This window comes from Geotrypetes seraphini, chromosome 3 (genome assembly GCF_902459505.1).
Source record: "Geotrypetes seraphini chromosome 3, aGeoSer1.1, whole genome shotgun sequence".
NCBI classification, from domain to species: domain Eukaryota; kingdom Metazoa; phylum Chordata; class Amphibia; order Gymnophiona; family Dermophiidae; genus Geotrypetes; species Geotrypetes seraphini.
The window spans coordinates 118,095,923-118,118,002 of NC_047086.1; the positions used below are offsets into that span (position 1 = coordinate 118,095,923).

General features: G+C 43.5%; 1 protein-coding gene across 1 annotated transcript in view; it reads right to left on the bottom strand.

Annotated features, from left to right (window-relative positions):
• Positions 1-22,080, bottom strand: part of LOC117357770 (cysteine-rich venom protein LEI1-like) — a 235,473-nt gene that overhangs the window by 98,082 nt on the left and 115,311 nt on the right. The window contains exon 5 of the mRNA XM_033938845.1: positions 19,030-19,175. Within this exon, the coding sequence (XP_033794736.1) occupies positions 19,030-19,175 (146 nt within the window). The remainder of the gene's footprint in view (positions 1-19,029; positions 19,176-22,080) is intronic.

The following is a 22,080-nucleotide window of genomic DNA, read 5'->3' on the forward strand; positions in this document are numbered from 1 at the left end:
AGCTATCCATCTACCTTCAAGATCAGAAGACTGGCATATAATCTGCACATTAGTAGAGTTCTTAAAGAAGATGGAAACATCTCGCTTCTTATGAATAGCAGGGGAAAATAAATGTGTGTTATAACTAGGAATTTTAAGTGTGGAACATTCTCTAGAATTAAGATGCGTCTCTTGTAATAATAAAATATCATAGTCTTTAAGTCTAAGATAGTCCATAATTTTTTTACATTTAAGGGACATGGTGAAAGGACATTGCCACTATGGAAAAAGATATCAGGGCAAATAGAAATCTATCAGTGCAGGCTGACTATTGTTGGACGCTGTACAAAGATGCATCAGATACTATCACAGCCTATCAGAAACTTTGTGCGTTAAAACATGTTATAGTCAATTAAAGATACTATTGTGTTTCTCAAAATTCTTACGTGATACAATCAGCGGGAAATTATATTTGTGTTTATTTTGAAAGGGTCTATCATAATCACCAGTTTGTTTTAAGGAAGGAAAAGATTGTTATCCAGTGTTATCCAGTGTTCTTTCTCTCTTTTAGTATGTATTATATCTCTTATATCTCTACGATTGCGGAGAAGGTACGGTATACAAACCTAAGGTTTAGTTTAGTTTAGTAAGTATATTTTTGAAACTGTTTCATGATAGTCCTATTAAGTTTCAATTTACTGATTTTAACTCTACCTCATTCATTGTATTTATGTTTTTATTTGGTCTTTTTACTACTGTTATCTGATACTGTTAACAAAATTGTAAGTGTTATATTGAATTATAATAATAATAATAATAACTTTATTTTTCTATACCGCCATAGTCAGGCAACTTCTAGGCGGTTCACATTGAAAGAAGGCTGGACATTCAGCGAATAACAAAAAGTCTTAATACAATACAATAAGTCTAAATACAATACAATAAGTCTAAATGGAAAACTTACATACTAATTGGAGTTCTATGGGTAAAGAATACATGAATACATGAAAGGAGCTTCTTGAGAGAAAGAAAAGGCGTTTACAGAGGGGGGAAATCCTAGTGAGGGAGAGGACAGTTTTAGTCAATGAATTTGGCGAATAGGGCGGTTTTAATTGATTTTCGGAATGCACTGTAAGTCAGATTGGGTTCATTTATGTAGTTTTTCAGCCAGACTTGCTGTCTGTTCGCTTGGAACTTAAAGGTTCTACACTGCCCTGGGTGAATCTCTTCATAAAGGTGGTTAATAAATCTCAATAAATAAATAATAAAGGAGTTAAGGTGGGATTTATACCTGGTGCCATTTGTTAAAGTTCAGTTCACTGACCTACTAGGCTGCCCCTCTGCTGTGCAGGAATGTCTGTGGCCATTTTTGTATAAATCCTGCCAGATACACATCCTTGTCCTGGTTTTCTGGCATTCATAATTGTACATTATATTTTGGAAATGGCTGTTCATTTTGGATGTTCTCACATATTTTTGAACAGGAAACCCCAGTGTTTTTTGTTTGAAAATGGCTGTGAGATGTATTTTTTTTAAAAAATATTATAAGTAGAATGTCCCCATTGTGACATGGATGTTATTTGAAAAATGCTCCTCTCAAGGCACCTGAATCAATCAGGGCCTTAAGCCCCTCCCCATGCATCACATAGAAACATCAGTGGCGTACCTAGGGTATGTGGCACCCTGGGCCCATCATTTTTTGACACCCCCCCCCCATGTAAAAAAATATTTTTTGTAATGACCATGAAACGGAATAAATGGTCAGAATAGAAACAGGCAGTGAAAATTTTCTTATATTCCAAACATAACATGACATCAGAAGTACATATGGAGTAGTTGCAGGTGATGCTTGGGACAGTTCTGATTGTGTTAGTTCAGTTTTATGTGTTTTTTGAATAGAAGGGTTTTTATTTCTTTTTGAAGGTTTTGCAATCTGTGGTCGATGTCAATTGGTTGTAGAGTTGGGGGTCGAGTGTTGCAGCTCGAATGGCTAGGAGGTTGTCGAACAGTTTTTTTCTTTTGACGTTTTTGGTTGGAGGGTGTGTGAATGGTGCGTGAGTTCTCCTATGTCTGTTTGAAGTGGATTGAATTATTTAGCTGAAGAAATTAGTTACCCCCTCATCCCACACACATTAATTCTCTTCCATTTTTGTTCCCATTATAAAAAACACTGATAAGTTCCCAGAAAAAAAATACATTAAAATAAGAAGTGAAAACAAAGGCCCCTACAGATGAGAACATAACATAAGAATAGCCTAACTGGGTCAGACCAATGGTCCATCATGCCCAGTAGCCCATTCTCATGGTAGCCAATCCAGGACACTAATACCTGGTCAAAACCCAAAGAGTAGCAACATTCCATGCTACCGATCCAGGGCAAGCAGACACTTTCCCCATGTCTTAATAACAGATTATGGACTTTTCCTCCAGGAATTTGTCCAAATCTTTCTTAAAACCAGCTACACTATCTGCTTTTACCATAACTTCTGGCCACTTCATTTTTAAGTTTAGATCTTTCCTTTCAAACAGAGACCTTGCTAGATGTCAAATACAGCACAAGGTAACTTCACATGGACTTAGCTGTGCAGGAAATGTGAATCTCCTCATACACCCACCATATAGTGCAAAAATGTGCAAAGGTCTGTTTTTTTCTTTCGATCATTACATAGCCTAATGCCACACAAGCAGCACTGTTACAAACATATTCTGTAGGTCAATGCTAAGGATAACAAAGTTTCCTTCCTTGGACCAGAAGGAGATACTGATAAACCACAGGAAGAGATCCCAAAACAACACCCAAAGACCCACTCAGTGTGTGAACCAGTTGAGTGGAGTGGACTAACTGGGGGGTGGAAATGGGCCCGGAGTTTGCTCAGCAGAATTTCCCAGACCACCTCTTCCTCTCAACACATTGACACGCTGCCACCACCACTACTAGGAACACTCACTGGGTAGGCCAGCTATGCTATAAACTTTATAAAACACGTTATTATATTTTCTTATAAAGCACATATTTTAACTGAACTCTCTGACATTCTCAGCCTTTCCATTCACAAAAATAGAAGGAAGAAAAGTTCCCATTTCCTGCTGTCTCATGTCCCCGGCCTATACAATATTTTTTTTCTGCAGACCCTTCAAAAGTCTGACCAAATCCTCGTTTCACTTGCATTATAAAGTACTGAGGATGCAATCTCTACCCAATCCCAGGTCCTAAAGTCTAAGACAGTAGCGCAAACTAATGCTGCCAGATTCAGGAAAAAAAATTTTGATTCGATTCAGCCTATTGAATTGGTTTTTCAATTCGATTTTCCTGCCCAGTTGGGTGATTTTTTTCAAAACTCCTGGTGGGTTTTATAGCTTTTTTACCCCCTTTGGCTTCTCCTAACCACACTGGCGCTGTGGTGTAAATAAAATAAAGAAACAAAAAGGATTTTTCCTCTCTCTGTTAAATCCTAGCTCATGTTTGCAGTCCAACACCAGCTCTGGCAGGATACACATTTCAAATCTGACATATTATAATCACAAAACAGAAAATAAAATTAATTTTTCTACCTTTTGTTGTCTGGTTATATTTCAAATCTTGTTGGTCCAAGGCTCTGGTTTTCTTCTGATAACTTGCTTGCCAGGGTCTCCTTCTTTCTTCTTTCTGCATGCTAACCATCCATCTGCCAACTCTGTCCTCCCTTTCCATTTCCCTTCCCTCCCCAGGAAGTCTGGTATCTTTCCTTTTTCCCCCAAAGGCCTGCACCCCCCCCCGAAGGCCTGCACCCCCCCGAAGGCCTGTTCTACCCCCTTGTAGGCCTGTCCCCCCCTTGTAGGCCTGTCCCCCCCTTGAAGGCCTGCCTGCCTGCCCCCCCTTGTAGACCTGTCCCCCCCTTGAAGGCTGCCTGCCTCCCCCTTGAAGATCTGCACCCCCCCGAAGGCCTGTTCCCCCCCTTGAAGGCCTGCCTCCCCCCTTGAAGGCCTGCCTGTCCCCCCCCTTGAAGGCCTGTCCCCCCTTGAAGGCCTGCCTGCCTGCCTGTCACCTCCCTCCCCCTTGAAAGCCTGCCTGCCTGCCCGCCCGCCCCACCCCGAAGGACCGCTCACCCCCCTGGCCTCCCCGTACCACCTATGAAGCAGCACTACCTATGCTCCCGGCCTTGCCGTTCAGTCCCCCACCACCACCCCCGAAGGACCGTTCGCCCCACTGACCTTCCTGCACCACCTATGAAGCAGCCGCAGCAGGATCGCGACGCGATCCCTGCGCTGCTTAGGCGCTGCTTCCTGCGCCGCGGTCCCGCCCCTCCTCTGACGTCAGAGGAGGGGCGGGACCGCGGCACAGGAAGCAGCGCCCAAGCAGTTCAGGGATCGCTGACGCTGCGGGCTGCTTCACAGGTGGTGCAGGAAGGTCAGTGGGGCGAGCGGTCCTTCGGGGGTTGGGGGGGGACTGAACGGCAAGGCCGGGAGCACCCCCTCAGGGCTGGCACCCGGGGCGGACCGCCCCTCCCGCCCCCCTCTTGGTACGCCACTGAGAAACATGATGGCAGATAAAGCCCAAATGACCCATCTAGTCTGCCCATCCGCAGTAACCATTATCTTTTTCTCTCTCCGAGAGATCCCATATGCCTATCCCAGGCTCTTTTGAATCCAGACATAGTCTCTGTCTCCACCACCTCTTCTGGGAGACTGTTCCATGCATCTACCACCCTTCCTGTAAAAAAGTATTTCCTTAGATTGCTTCAGAGCATATCACCTCTTAACTTCATCCTACGCCGTCTCATTGCAGAGTTTCCTTTCAAATTAAAGAGACTCGACTCAGATACATGACATACTCTGTTATGTACGGTCAATGACTGCAAACATGAAATAACAAAAGTATGCCAATAAAGATGATTGAACCAAAAACAAAAAAGACTTGACTCATGCGCATTTACATTACGTAGGTATATAAATGTCTCTATCATATCTTCCCTCTCCCGCCTTTCCTCCAAAGTATACAGATTGAGATCTTTAAGTCTGTCTCCATATGCCTTATGATGAAGACCACATACCATTTTAGTAACCTTCCTCTAAACCGACTCCATCCTTTTTATATCTTTTTGATGCACTGGGGCAGGGCCTAAGACCTACATTGCACAGGTGCAGGCTAGAGGAGCACTGAGTACCCCTTCTACTCCTGAGTTAAAGGTACAGGGGGAGGGTGCCAATGGGGGTGGGGGCCCGAAGGCAAGAGGGAGTGGGCATCCCTCCTGCCATATTTAAGATTGGCAGCGGCGAGGGATGTCTGATTGTAGGAAGGAGTAGGCATCCCTCCTGCCATAAGATTGGCGGCGGTGGGGGACGTCTTGTTGCAGGAAGGAGTGGGCATCCCTCCTGCCATTTTTTTTGGTTCAGGGATGGAGGGAGGGGGCTTTGTTGTGTGTCACTGGGGAGGACTTTTCATTTTTTTAAATATTGGGCAGATATTTTGCACATGTAATGCACGCAAAATATCTGTGCCATTAAAACAAACAAACAAAAAAAAGGCAGAAGCCCTGACAGCAGTGACAGGAGGCTGCTTCTCCTGTTACTACTGTTAGGGATCTGCACATGTCTCAATCGCTCACTGAGTGATTGAGTCGGTGGGTTTGCATGCAAATGATTTGCAGCTCCGTGCAAATAATTTGCATGCAAACTTGATAGTGAATCAATCACTGTTTGAAAATCGGCCAGAGAATTGGCCAACAGTGATTGAGTCGTTATCTTTAGTGAATCTGGGCCATAGTGTACTATCGCAGACAAGTATGTATTTTTTCAAACCCTTTCAATTAACAACTTTTCTGTCAATGTCATGGCTGGAGAAAGAAGGAACTTGAGCTCTTCTATAGCTGTTCTTATGTCTTTTTTTTCCTTCTTTTTTCCCCGCTATTTCTGTATCTTTGATCCTTTAATGAAGGAATTGAGCTGATTTAAGACAATATTCTTTTTGTTTGTTTTTTCCTTGTTTCTTTGTTTATTGTATAAAAAAATTTAATTTTGGGAATGAAATATTTTCTTTTTATTTATTTATTTATAACTTTTCAAATTATTTAACAAGCATTTCATCTTGTACAAAAAATGCAATTAAGAAAACATAATATTAATTACTTTCAATCATGAAAATAAACCAAAATTACAAAAGAAATATATTACTCAACTTAATCACATACTAGTCCTCAAAATTAGATCCAAGATTTAAAAATAGGAGTGAATGAAGTACAATATACCAATCAATTAAAGTAAATTACTTGGACCCAGATGTTTCTCCTTTTTCAAGGCGCTTCGTAGAGAGGAAAGCCGTCAAGTGAGCTGGGTCAAAAAAGATATATTTTAAAGTACGGTATCTAATTACACATTTACAAGGGTTTCTAAGGAAAAATAAACCCCCTATCTGGATCACACCTGGTCTCAGTAATAAAAATTCCCTTCTTCTCTTTTGAGTCTCTCTCGAGACATCAGGGGAAATTTGAATATGGAAACCCAGGAAGTCTCTAGATCTGTTTTTTAAAGAAGAGCTTAAGGATCCAGTCTTTATCTGGAGCCAAAGCTACAAGTCAGTATGAGAGTGGCTGGACTAGCCACTTCTCTATCAGATTGTTCCAATAAAGGATGGACTACACCTCAACAAGGAAGGAGCGAGAGTATTGGCAGGCAACATGAATAAGGCCATCGAGAAGGCTTTAAACTAAAAAATAGGGGAAAGCCGACAGTCGACCACCAGTCGATGGCATGGATGACAGGATGCCCCGATGAAGGAACCATGGGCTACTACTCATACACAGGAGGGGATGACCTCACAGCAAATAGGGAAGACAAGGTAGGAAGGGACAACTCAGATACAGGAGGGGATGACCGCATAGCAAGCAAGGGAGACAACACTAGAGCGGTTAAGGATACAGTGAAAGAAACAGGAAGGACAGCAAAGAGTAGAAAGTCCAAAAAGGTAACACGAAGAGAACTCAAATGTATGTATACAAATGCTAGAAGTCTAGGAAACAAAATGTGGGAACTAGAGACAATAGCAAGACATGATAAGTTGGATATCATTGGCATAACAGAAACATGGTGGAATGAAGAAAACAAATGGGACACAGTACTACAGGGATACAAACTATATAGAAGAGATCGAGTAGGGCAGAAAGGTGGAGGTATTGCCCTATATGTTCAGGAAGGAGTAGAATCTGTTGGAGTGGCTATGACGGAAACGAAAGAGAAGCTGGAGTCCCTCTGGATCAAGATTCCTGGACAAAACAGCGCAGACACGAAAATTGGCCTTTACTATCATCCCCCAGGACAGGCGGAGGAAACTGACTCAGAAATGATAGAGGAAATCAAACAGGAATGCAAGACGGGCAATGTAATAATATTGGGAGACTTCAATTTCCCGAGGATAGACTGGAAACTAGGAACCTCCAACAGCAGCAAGGAGGCCAAGTTCCTGGAGGCGCTAGGGGATAGCTTCCTGGAACAAATGGTAAAGGAGCCGACAAGAGGCAACGCCACCCTGGACTTGGTACTAAACGGCCTCACGGGACCGACAAAAGAAGTGGAAGTTACGGTACCACTGGGGACGAGCGATCACAATATGATCACCTTTAAGCTTGACATCGGGAATAGAAAACGTGCCAAAACCTTAACCACAACCTTAAACTTTTAAAAAGGGCAAATACGATCACATGAGAGCCATGGTGGAACAACGTCTCAAGAAAAAGGTGGACAAACTCGAAACAGTAGACCAGGCATGGTCCCTACTGAAAAATACTATCATAGAAGCACAAAATCTCCACATTCCGAGGATATCCAAAGAAGGGAGAACAAAAGGTAAAGGAGAACTGGCATGGCTTACCAGACAGGTGAGGGAAGCAATAAAAGAAAAGAAAGACTCTTTAAAAAATGGAAACATATGAAAACAACTGAAGCATGGAAAAAACATAAAGATGATCAGAAGAAATGTCACAAGGCAGTGAGGGATGTCAAAAAGGACTATGAGGAAAAAATAGCGCAAGAGGCCAAAAACTTCAAGCCCTTCTTTAGATACGTGAAAGGGAAAAAACCCGCAAAAGAGGCGGTGGGACCCCTGGACGACCAGGGAAGAAAAGGGTACATCAAGGAAGATAAACAAATTGCAGACAAACTAAATTCATTCTTTGCGTCCGCCTTTACGGAGGAGGATACCACAAAAATACCAGAAGCAGTGAAATTGTTTAGTGGAGTAATAGATGACAGCCTCACCACAGTTGAAGTGGAGTTGGACCAGATATACTACCAGATCGACAAACTCAAAAGTGACAAATCCCCTGGACCAGATGGAATTCACCCGAGAGTCTTAAAGGAATTGAAGGTTGAAATCGGAGAGTTATTGCAAAAACTTGCCAATCTGACAATCAGAACTGGACAGATACCGGATGACTGGAAGATAGCGAATGTCACGGCAATTTTCAAAAAAGGATCTAGAGGAGAACCGGGCAACTACAGACCTGTGAGCCTAACGTCTGTCCCTGGAAAGATGGTCGAAGCACTGATCAAGGATAGCATAGTCCGGCACTTGGATACACACGACTTGCTGAAACCCAGTCAACATGGGTTCAGGAAAGGGAAATCATGTTTAACGAATTTAGTTCAATTTTATGAGACCGTGAACAAGCAAATTGATAGTGGAATGCTGGTGGACATAATATATTTGGACTTCCAGAAAGCGTTCGACAAAGTTCCACATGAAAGACTTCTCAGGAAACTACAAAGCCATGGAATTGAGGGAGATATACAAAGGTGGATAGGCAAATGGCTGGAAAACAGAAAGCATAAATGGGAAGTACTCAGACTGGGAGGAGGTGACTAGTGGTGTGCTCCAGGGCTCGGTACTTGGACCAATCCTATTTAATATTTATATCAATGACCTGGAAGACGGAATATCCAGTGAGATCATTAAGTTTGAAGATGATACAAAGCTATGCCGGGCAATCAGATCGCAGGAGGATATCGAGGAAGTCCAGAGCGACTTGTATCGGTTAGAGAAATGGGCAGAGCAATGGCAGATGAAGTTCAACGTGGAGAAATGCAAAGTAATGCATTTAGGTAAAAAGAATAAGGAACACGAGTATAGAATGTCAGGCGCTACTCTGGGTAAGAGCGAACAAGAAAAGAACCTGGGTGTACTGATAGATAGGACCCTGAAGCCATCGGCACAATGTGCGGCAGCGGCAAAGAAAGCAAACAGAATGTTAGGCATGATAAAGAAAGGAATCACGAGTAGATCGGAGAAAGTCATAATGCCGCTTTATAGAGCAATGGTCAGACCACACTTGGAATACTGTGTCCAACATTGGTCTCCCAACCTAAAGAAGGATATAAAACTACTGGAGAAGGTTCAGAGACGAGCAACGAAGCTAATAAGAGGTATGGAGAACTTGGAATATGAGGAATGACTCAAGAAACTGGGACTGTTCTCCCTTGAGAAGAGGAGGCTGCGAGGGGACATGATCGAGACGTTCAAAATACTGAAAGGCATCGATAAAATAGAGAAGGAAAATAAATTATTTACATTGTCCAACGTGTCACGGACAAGAGGACATGGTTTGAAGCTAAAGGGGGACAAGTCCAGGACAAATGTCAGGAAGTTCTGCTTCACACAGCGAGTGGTGGACGCCTGGAATGCTCTCCCAAAGGAGGCTATTAATGAATCCACTGTGTTAGGATTCAAAGGCAAATTAGATGCGCATCTCCTTACGAGAGGCATAGAGGGTTATGGATGACTAAAACTACATCAGGTATATACCGGATAGGGCCTCCGCGTGTGCGGATCGCCGGACTAGATGGACCATGGGTCTGATCCGGAGATGGCAGTTCTTATGTTCATCCAGAAGACTTTCCTGTAGATTTCTATCATGAACTTTCTTTTGAGATTCCTGATTTTTATAGGTAGATAATACACTCTTGATAGTGGTGGTAAAGAGTTTTCAGGAATTTTAAGAATTTCCAGAAAGTAACGTTTAATCATATCTCTTAAAGAAATTGATGTGACCTTTGGAAAATTAATTAAATGTAAATTATTAATCCGACTGTTATTTTCAAGTGTTTCCAGTTTTTTCCTCATAATTAGGTTATCTTTTACAAGTAAATCTTGATTGCTTTTAATCGTTTTAAAGTCCTTCTTTTCTTCCTGAATTTTAGTCTTCATTAATACAATATCTCATTTCATTATATTTATTTCTTCTTTCTGGATTTTTAATTCCTTATCTAAATTCTTTATTTGGGGATTGAGGGAATTTCCCAAAGTTGTAACTAAATCCCAAAGTGAATCTAGTGTGACTGCTGGGGGTTTAACAGGAGGAAAAGGAATTTGTGCAATAGTAGATTGTTCAATTGAACGGTTTACCTCCCCAGAGCCTTGTTCCTCCTTAGCTAAAATTGTCCCGATCGCTGGTTCTTCCAGAGGACTAAAGACCTCTTGAGTTGTTCCTTGTAGCGAGCCCAGCCTCTTGGGAAGAGAACACTGCCTCATTGGACATACTCTCTTCTCGCAGAGAGCTGGCTCGCAGCGGCTGAAGGGGAGGCGTCCTGACGTCGGGGCTCAGTGTAACATCTAGCCCGGGGGTATCCGCCGAAGCTCCCAACGGGCGATTCCCCGAATGGTCCTGCTCCCTTTGAAGGCGTCTGAAGATGTCTTCAACAGTACTCCATGAAATATTTTCTTTAGCTTAATTGCTTTCTGTACAAGTTATAATCCTTGATATATAATGTAAAGATTAATAAATAAATAAAAAATATTGAGCACTATAGGTAGCCTCTTGTTTTCCTTTGTTCTACCGTGATGAGGTAGAATCTCCTGTTTGGGTGTATAATATGTGAAAACACTTTGTACCCACAGAAAGGCAATATATCAAATCCATTACCCTTTACTAGAAGTGACAGTCACCACTTTATAGAATATACCTACCAAGTTAGAAACATGATGGCAGATCCAGCACAGTGAAGGGGAAGGGAGATCGAGTCGTCCCCCTTCACTGCACTGGAGAAGCATCGCGTTCGGCGGTTTGCCCCGCCCCCAGCAGCCACTTCGGCACCTGGCCTGCCTTTCCAGCCCAGTTAAGGGCTTTGCAGACCGGGCCTTTTCTTGATCCAGCACAGTGAAGGGGAAGGGAGATCGAGTCGTCCCCCTTCACTGCACCTGAGGAGCATCGCGTTCGGCGGTTTGCCCCGCCCCCAGCAGCCACTTCGGCACCTGGCCTGCCTTTCCAGCCCTCTTAAGGGCTTTGCAGACCGGGCCTTTTCTTGATCCAGCACAGTGAAGGGGAAGGGAGATCGAGTCGTCCCCCTTCACTGCACCGGAGGAGCATCGCGTTTGGCGGTTTGCCCTGCCCCCAGCAGCCACTTCGGCACCTGGCCTGCCTTTCCAGCCCTGTTAAGGGCTTTGCAGACCGGGCCTTTTCTTGATCCAGCACAGTGAAGGGGAAGGGAGATCGAGTCGTCCCCCTTCACTGCACCGGAGGAGCATCGCGTTCGGCGGTTTGCCCTGCCCCCAGCAGCCACTTCGGCACCTGGCCTGCCTTTCCAGCCCTCTTAAGGGCTTTGCAGACCGGGCCTTTTCTTGATCCAGCACAGTGAAGGGGAAGGGAGATCGAGTCGTCCCCCTTTACTGCACCGGAGGAGCATCGCATTCGGCGGTTTGCCCTGCCCCCAGCAGCCACTTCGGCACCTGGCCTGCCTTTCCAGCCCTCTTAAGGGCTTTGCAGACCGGGCCTTTTCTTGATCCAGCACAGTGAAGGGGAAGGGAGATCGAGTCGTCCCCCTTCACTGCACCGGAGGAGCATCGCGTTCGGCGGTTTGCCCCGCCCCCAGCAGCCACTTCGGCACCTGGCCTGCCTTTCCAGCCCTCTTAAGAGCTTTGCAGACCGGGCCTTTTCTTGATCCAGCACAGTGAAGGGGAAGGGAGATCGAGTCGTCCCCCTTCACTGCACCGGAGGAGCATCGCGTTTAGCGGTTTGCCCCGCCCCCAGCAGCCACTTCGGCACCTGGCCTGCCTTTCCAGCCCTCTTAAGGGCTCAGCCGCCAAAGACCGACACCTAACTCAGTGTCACTAACTCGCGAGGGCCACGTACTATATTCCTTGACTCTCACTTGCGGCCACCCTGATCTGATCATCATCTCTCAAGTTCATAGACTTATTCTTTGTATCTACTCACGACTCCTATTTCATACCTGTTACAGATTTTTATCTTTAATTCCATCTTATGACCTGTTCATAGTCTCTCTATTATACCTACACATTGTTCTCACTAAGTACAGATCTGCTCATAGTCCTTCTCATCTTACCTGCTACTAACCTCATTTTGAACTTTGGTTCTTAGACCTATTCTCTGATCCTTTCCTCTCATCTGCCTTGAGTCTTTCGCATCTGCCCACCTCCCATTATTCGACTTTCTCCCTTCCTCCCTAGCTTCTCCAGCCTGCCCCCCTCTCCCATCCCAGCCTCCCTCTTTCGTCACCCTAACTGCCACCCCAACATGTCTATCCCCACTCACAAGCTCATTGCCCTCCTCCTCCTCTACTTGCTTAGCACAAGAGGCTGGATTACAAAATCTTTAGCCTTCGAACCTATACCAACCTACATTGCATGGACTAGAATCCCAGGACCGGATAAATTCATCCGCCCCCACCAGCTCATTCATTACGTCACAGAAACAGGTCCTTTCCCCATCCCTGTGATCAACACTACCCGCCACCCACCCAGACCAACACACAAAAGAAAACGATCCCTAAAAAATCTACAACGTACGGAACCTTCGCTTATCCCAGAACAATCCACACTTCCTGGCGCCTACCTGAACATTCGCTCAATTAGAAATAAGGCCCAACTCTTCAAAGATTGGCTGGAAGAAATCCAACTAGAAATCGTACTTCTAACCGAAACTTGGCTCATTTCCGACCAGGATGTAATCATAGCGGATATTCTACCACCACATTACAAAACATCCCCCTCTCAAGAAACTCTAAAAGGGGAGGTGGTCTGGCCATCATTCTCCGTGACCACTTTCACTTCCAAATCCTAGATTCCAAATCAACTAATAACCTGGAAATCCTCACCTGCAAAATCTCCAAAACTGACTACATTGACAACCTTATCATCACACTATTCTACATACCCCCCAATAAATGGAACCTAGGAAAAGAAGACTACTATGAATACCTTCTCACGAACTCGGCAGCTGGTACCCACAACCTCTTAGCAGGAGACATCAACCTACACCTCGAGCAAGAAGAGAACCCCAATGTTGCCGACTTATTCTCCTTCCTTACATCGATTGGCTTTACCAAGCCCCCCCAAACCACAACACACAATAAAGGTCACCAATTAGACCTGATCACTTTCCTTTCCAACACCCCCACTAATCCTAACATAAGCCTCACTGAACAAAATTGGTCTAACACCCCTTGGTCAGACCACCTCCTGTGTCAGTTCGAACTAGCCTGGCTCAAAAAACCACCAGACAGGAAACCCAAGCCTAACCATACAAAGACAATAATCTGGACAAGAGAAAAAATTAATCCAGCAGATTTCTGGTCACATTACACCCGCATTTCTAACTCCGACCCAGACCCCAACTTCTACCTAGACTGGAAAAACTTCAGCAACCAAGTCCTAAATACCATCGCACCCCTGAGACTTCGCAAGAAAACCCCTCGGCCCTCAAACAACTGGTTTGACGCGGATCTCTTAGCCATAAAACGCGAAGTACGGAAACTTGAAACAACATGGCGTAAATCAGGGACTGACAACGATAGACTCAACTGGTGACTGAAAGTCAACGAATACAAAAGACTGATCAACGAAAAACGCAGTAAACATTACTCCCAACTAATTAATTCCCCTACTCTAAATAGTAAAGCGCTCTTTAGAATAGTTAACTCCCTCCTAGACATAGATTCACACAAACGCTCCTGCTCTGACCTCCCACCCCCTGCTACAACCCTAGCAGACCATTTTGCCAACAAAATTCACACCTTAAAATCATCTCTTATAGCCCCCAGTCCTGAGCCAATATTCAACCTTCCTGCAACAGACACAATAGGTTCAATTACAGACATGACCTGGAGCTCCTTCGAAAGCCCAGACTGGAACCTCTTTCTCAATCTCTACTCAAAATACGCTAACTCCAATTGCCTATTAGACAACTGCCCACCCACTATCATGAAATCCGCTCCCCCCTCATTCAAAGCCGACCTCTTCAATTGGATCTCACTATGCCTGACAACAGGTCACTTCCCGACTGAACTTGGCCACATCCTTGTCTCCCCCCTCCTCAAAAACAACAAGGAACCTATCTCCTCCACCACCAACTACAGACCCATCGCCAACATCCCACTTTTCCAAAAACTCATGGAAGGCCTTATTAACCACGACCTCATGAACTACTTAGAAAAATTCCATATACTTCACGACTCCCAATCCTGCTTCCGCACAAACCACAGCACAGAAACTGTCCTAGCTGCTCTGACCAACTACCTCCTCCACCTGTTCTCACTGGGCAAAAGCGCCCTAGTACTCCAATTCGACTTAAGCAGCGCCTTCGATCTAGTCGACCACAATATCCTGCTCAACTGCCTTGACTCGATCAGCATTACCGGCCAAGTACTAAACTGGTTCTCAAGCTTCCTAACCAACCGTACTTACCAGGTCCACAGCAATGGAACCTTCTCCCATCACTGGCGCAACCCCTGTGGAGTCCCACAAGGCTCCCCTCTATCCCCCTCCCTTTTTAACATTTACTTGACCCCCTGGCACGGACACTCGCTGACTTAAACCTAAAATCATTCATATACGCAGATGACATCACCATTATCATTCCCCTTACTTCATTCACACAACAGACAGAACAACTCACCTCCTCCGTCCTCACCAAACTAGAACTATGGACCTCACAATTCAAATTAAAACTGAACACCGAAAAAACCAAAATTTTCCTGGCAAGTCCTAACCATAAACTTACAAACACCTCCCTGAAATTGAACGGCCTAGACTATCCTATAAACCCCACCATAAAAATCCTTGGAGTCCTCCTAGACAGATGCTTGACCTTCGAAGATCATACCAGTGCCCAGGTCAAAAAATGTTTCTACTCCCTCTGGAAACTTTGCACCATTAAACGCTATTTCGACCACCTCTCCTTCCGTCTTCTGGTCCAGTCACTAATCTTAAGTATACTGGACTATTGTAACATCATATACCTGGGATCCTATAAAAACACCATCAAACGCATAAGAATAGTTCAAAATGCTGCTGTCTGCCTCATCTTCGGCCTCAAAAAATATGACCACGTTAGCCCCTTTTACGCTAAACTCCACTGGCTGCCGGTGGAGGCAAGGATCATCTTCAAATTCGCCTGCCTCTGCTTCAAAACCCTAGCAGGCTCTTCCCCAATCTACCTATCCGAGCACCTTGAAATCGCTGGCCCCTCTTGTACACAAAACACCTACCTGTTCTCCTTTCCTTCCCTGAAAGGCTGCCTCTACAAGAAATTTCTCGACAGATCCCTCGCATTCCAAGCGGGCAAATGGAACAAATGCCTCACAGCACTCATCTCCAATTCCCCCCCCCTACCAAATGTTCAGGAAGACAATCAAAACCTACCTTTTTGATAAATTCCTCTAACTTCTCCCCCCTCTTCCTTGCCTCCTCCTCGGACCTTGACTTACCTCAGTCTCTCGACTCTTCCAATTCTGTCTGCCACCAAACGGCTTAACAAAATGGATCACCCTATCCAACTAATCACCCCTTCTTCTTTACCCCCCTTACTTAATGCCTCTGCTCGGCTTTATCGAACACCGCAGTATATATCACCGCTGTATGTAACACTACTGTATGAACTCCGCTATATATATGCAACTTACAACAAATGTAACTTCTCTGCAATAGTAACCGACCTGAAAAATAAATTCACCGCAAATGTAGCGTCGCCGAAAATGTAAATGTAGCTATGCCAAAAAAAAAAAGTGTAACTTTGCTGTAATGTACAGTCTCTTCATCTGTTAACCACATAGAACTTCCATGGTAATGCGGTATACAAAAATAAAGTTATTATTATTATTATAAAGGCCCATCTAGTGTGCCCATCCGCAGTAACCATTATCTCTTTCTCTCTCCAAGAGATCCCACTTGCCTATCCCAGGCCCTCTTGAATTCAGACACAGTCTCTGTTTCTACCACCTCTTTTGAGAAACGCATCTACCACCCTTTCCGTAAAAAAGTATTTCCTCAGATTATTCCAGAGCCTGTGGCACATAACTTCTAATTAGTGCCAATTAGCATCAGTTATTAGGTGTTAATTGACAATTTTCAGTGCTGATTGGCTTGTTAAACAATTAAGTTGTGCATGCAAATCGGCTGTGTGCACTGATTTGTGTGAGTAACTTTTGGTACCTTATGCAGAATTTGGGGGAAATGAGTACAAAATTCATATTATCTGCCATCTTTTTAGGAGGCAAGTAAAAGATGGTCAATATTCAATCAGCCGGGGTCAGTATCGCTTTAAACACCAGTCAACATCCACTGAATTAAACCTTGATATTTAGTGGCAGCCCCTAACTGGGTACCTGGACTGAATTTCCAAGTATTTGTCAATTTGCCTGGCGTTATTCAGGTATCCCCAATATTCAAAGACTATATACTGTAGGGATATTTCCGTATTCACACCTGAAGGTTAGGCCTCTATGATGTCATCAAGCCTGAACCATTGTTTCAAGAATCTCTCTCTGCAAGCAACTTTCAAGCATGAATTTTGCAAGAAGTAAGAAGTACACAGCTTTGCAGTTTCTGCCTGATGCATTATGGGGATGTACCCGAATGTTGCTATTCAAGGGCATTCATCTGTGCTTTAATAATGGGACAGTGTGAATCTTGAAGAAATTATTCTGTTCTTATCTGTCTAACGGCCCTGGGTCTTCCAGCATATATGATACTTTATACAGAAAGGCTATTCATCAAGTTCTGTTTCTGGATTGGTCCGAGGAAGTCATCTGATGAGATTCAAGAAAAGAAAGGTGCTAATTAATTAATAATTAGTTAGTCTGTGATAAGGTCCGGGGAAGCTCAGATCTGCTCACAGATGTTCTAATTGTAAACTTTTTCTTTCAATAATTAGACCTGAGTTACCTCGTGTGATTCTCTGCCTAAGAGATAGAAATTCGGACATTTAAAAACTGTTCTGAATTTAGCACAGATAAACGGAACTTATTGCTGATGATTTATAGCCTCATCAAGGATTTTCAACACGTGTAACTTTTACAACGGTATTCCTGACGTCTTCCATCTGAAAAGAAAATTTTCTCTTCTACCTAATTGTGCCGGAGAGGCTAATTAAGGGTGAGCATACGGAAATTACTTTTATTAGCTTGGGAATTAGATAGGAATCAATTGTGGTAAAGGGTTGAAAAGTTACCTGGGTGATAATATAATCATTTGCTAATCAGGGATTATTATTATAAGGAATAGTGTGTGTGTTTAACAAGAAGTTTTACTTAGTTGTCTAACCATTAGATTGTGATAATCATGTACTGAGTTTCATTTGTGTAATTAGATATTTTGAACAATATTTAGATTCTGCAGTTGGCTTGTGAATTATATTTTTCTATTTTCATAATAAAGATATTTCTCATTAGCCTGGGTTTTGTGTCGTATAATTAGACCATGATATTTGGACTTGAATAAGAGGTTATGGTTTTCTCTAGACCACTTAACAGAGACGTAACGTGTTTATAATACTGCTAAGTGAACCATAAATCCTTCTACAATACCAATAGCTACCTGTTTATCTCAGAATAGTTTTTTGCTGTCTTAAGTTAACCAGATAATCTATATGAGTACCTCTGCTGAATATCGACAGGGTTACTCTTGGCTCTACCCCAGCTCTGCCCTTGGACTGCTCTAGCACTAACCAGATAGTTCCAAAGTAATCTGTCCGAACATTCAATAGAAATGTCTTATGTGTCTTTGAGTATCTAGGTTAAATAGCACTGAATATTGACCACAAGAGGACTAAGAATAGGTTGAATGACAGAGGTGAGGACCTAGGCATTGAAATGGTCTTTCTGGACTTGTAAAGGGCTAACAGGGAATAAGACAAAAAGTGATTTGTATAATGAGTAACCTGTTGAAGGCAGCCATCTTTGTGAAAGAAACAAACATGGTTATTGATGCTTGGAAACACAGGGTTGATCTTTTTCACACCCCGATGCAGCTTGAATTGCGAAACACTGGCCATCATTAGTGTGACTGATCTTCCCACAACAGATAAGCACATATTTGTTTTCTATTTGCATTGCATGAAGCTACCCTAGCTGTTGGAGTATAGGAGGATTTTTATGCCAGTGATCACTTTATATAGAGGATAATAATCTATGATTGCATGAAGGATTTTTCACGGTTTTATATTCATACTAAAAATCTAAAAAATACAAATTATGAGCAGCCGATGATGAAGTGCCACATAAATCTCCACACAGTCACAAGATAGTACAGCGGTGGAGTGGTGGGGCTGAGGCATACTCATGAAACATTATAAAAGTAAAGCTATCATTTGAAACCGTTTTCACTAGTCCAGTTTAGTGACACTATTAATCATTTTCCATTTTGGGACTGGTATAAACATTTACTACTATAGCCATATTTGTGGAAGCTTACAGTGATCACTTTGGTGGCATTGTTATATGGGATATTGGATACTCAGCATATGAATTTTGTGCTGCTCATCTCAATATCCAGTGTTAAGACCTGCACTTTATTCTCAATAGGATTGTTTTGTTTCATAGAAGGCAGTAATTCGTACATGACTATGAGGAAATATTTTTTTTTTCTAGGGTAGACTGGGTAAATGAGATAGCCCTTATCTGTTAACCCATATTTTATAACTTTATGTTAGGCAAAATATTTGTTATGATTTAATGCAATTGTTTGGGGCATAACTGCATTTTCCACAGGCTAATGTCTGTAATATCTGATTGAGAGGCAACAGTTAAATTATAACAAATGATATTCTGCAGTGATAGTTCCATTCTTACCTGAGTGAAATGGCCAAACATGGAATCATTTGTCTTTCCCCCAGAACCATATGAGAAATTTTTATATTCATCATTAAAAGCGTTTATCATTGTTGGCCATGGCATTGGAGTTCTTGCTAACGCCATATTTTCACCACACGTAGTACCTTAAAACAAGAGATAAACTCAGACTTAACGAAGTGGGTCAGTAGAGTGAGCAGACTTGATGGGCTGTGGCCCTTTTCTGCCGTCATCTTTCTATGTTTCTATGTTTCTAAACAGTAATTAGTAAACAAATTTGTAATTAAGACATAACAATGCATTAACAAGCAAAGCTTTGAATGTGAACATATAGCATGATGTGATTAATCTTGCTGGATCTAGGAATTAATAAAAAAAAGTATTGTTTTCTGGTATTAATCAGATAAACTCAACTCTGAGAGAATCTATCTCTGTCCTCTTTGCTGAGACAAAAGAACTGTTTAATGGTCATCTACTGCCTAGCAAAAGGAGGCTGAGTTGGTACAGCAGAGTTAACTTACTACCATTCTTTAAGTACAGGTGTGCAACTAGAAATAATTTTTTTTTTTAAGTTCAAAACTATTTATTGGTTTTTGCAAAATACATGGACATAAGTAAAACATAACAACCAGAGTAATTACAGGAAAAAACAAGGGTAATGCTTATGAGAAGAGCAGTCTGGAGGGATTCTAGAACTACAGAAAGTGCATTACCAACAAAAGAAGAACAAAGGAAAGGGAAAAACAGAAAAGTTGACCATACTGCTTAATAATCTAATCAAGAAGTGCTTAGCAAATATCAGCAAACATCATGTACATATCAGAGGATACGTTACACATCACTACCTGTCAAGGGCGAACAGAATTCAGAAAATGGCTTCCAGATAGATTAGGTTTTTGAAAGGGAGCCCAGTCTTTCAGCAGCTATTAGTTCATACTTCGCTGTTATGCAGATCATATCCCACCAGGCTGAGTACATCAAGCTAGATGAGTTTTTCCAGTGCGTTAATATCAATTTGACAGCAGTTGATATCATCGCTTTGAGTAAATGTGATTCCGGCTATATCATAGGAGACTGAAGTCCATGATTACCATACATGACAATGGCAAGCATGATAGCTTCCGAGAGGTGAAGGATGGTGCACACTGTCTTCCAAATTTGTGTCCACAAATGGAATACAGTGGGACAAGAAAATATCATATGATCAAACGTGCCAGTGGAAGAGTGACAGGACCAGCAGGTAACAGCAATTTTGTTATTTGGTGTAGATAATTTGGCTAGCTTGGAGGGGGTCCGGTAGGCCTTGTGCAAAAGGAAATATAGAGATTGTGTCATAGTAGAGGATCTCAAGGCTCTATAGGATTCCAACCAGACTGCTGACCATATGCAAGCATCAATATGGACATCAGTATCACGCTCCCATATTGAATAGAGGCTATCCATTGACATAGTATTGTTGGTTTTCAGGAATTTGTACCAGTTGGCAGACTCATGTTTGGAGTGAGATAATTTGTTACAGAAAGTTAGTAGTGGTGGGGTTTCTTCACGAAGTTTGTGCTTTTTCAGCATAGCCCCTATGGCCTCATCTCCCTTACTGCGATGTCATCACGACCCGCGGCAGTTCCGGTAGAGGAGTGATGGTATCATGGTAGGGGAGATGAGGCATCTCTCCTGCCACAATGGATCACTCCCCCCCCGACACGATCGGGGCAAGAGGGAGCCCAAGCCCTCTTCCCCACGGCAGCCGCGACCCCCCCCGATACCGGGCCAAAAGGGAGCCCAAGCCCTCCTGGACCAGGTGAACTCCCTACCCCCGACTCTATTGGGCCAGGAGGGAGCCCAAGCCCTCTTGGCCCAGGTGAACACCCTACCCCTCCGACTCAATTGGGCCAGGAGGGAGCCCAAGCCCTCCTGGCCCAGGTGAACTCCCTACCCCTTCCCGACTCGATCGGGCCAGGAGGGAGCCCAAGCCCTCCTGGTCCATGCGACCCCCCCCACCCCCTACTACATTACAGACAGGAGGGATCCCAGGCCCTCCTGCCCTCGACAACCCCTCTCCCCCAATGACCGCCCCCACAGAACCCCCAATCGCCCCCCCAGCCGACCCACGACCCCCCAACCCCCACCCCCTTCCCCGTACCTTTGTTAGGTTGGCCGGACAGACGGGTGCCACATCCGTCCGTCCAGCAGGCAGCCTACCATGATACCATCACTCCTCTACCGGAACTGCTGCGGGTCGCGGCAGTTCAGGTAGAGGAGTGATGACATCGCAGTAAGGGAGATGAGGCATCTGTCCTGCCGCGATGGTTAGGTTGCCGGGCCGCTGAACTAATGGTGCCAGCGACCATCAGCTCAGCGGCCCCTTTTTCGGCACTTAGACCTGGTTTTATTTCGTCTAAGTGAAAAAGGTCTAAGTACCGACTAGGCAACCTCCAACTGTTTTGGTTATAGGTGTGGTACGCCTAGGTGTAGGTTGGCCCACCTCCCGTCCACTGCCCGCCCTTTCCCCTCCTCTAAACACACCTCTTTTCTCTCTGTGCATTTAGTGGCAGGGGAAAGGCCTAAGCTGTTTTTAGATACGTCTAAAAACCAGCTTTGGTTATGGGTACTTGGACGATCAGGCATTTTGATCGTCCAAGTAGCCACTTAGGACACTTTTTAGATGTTTTTTTTAAATTATTATTATTACCCCCATATTGTATTCATAGCACAGACCCTGTAATTTCTTAAGAGATACTATGTCTGAAGGGTCTGCTTGATGTACAAGTTCTAGTTTTTTTTTATTTCAGCTTCATGCGCAGCTAACACTAATCTGTCATTTCTTCAGAAGTGAGCAGAGTAGGATATGATGACACCTCTTATATATGCTTTAAAAGCATCCCATATGGTGATCCAGTTGCTATCTTGAGGTGAATTGTGTGTAAAATATTCTTTAATTGCCTGTACTATTTTGTCATGGAAGACCTTATCCTGTAGTAAAGATGGATTGAATCTCCAAGTCTTTTGTGGTCTGACAGGACCAAGGGTCTCTAGAGTGAGGAGGACCGCTGC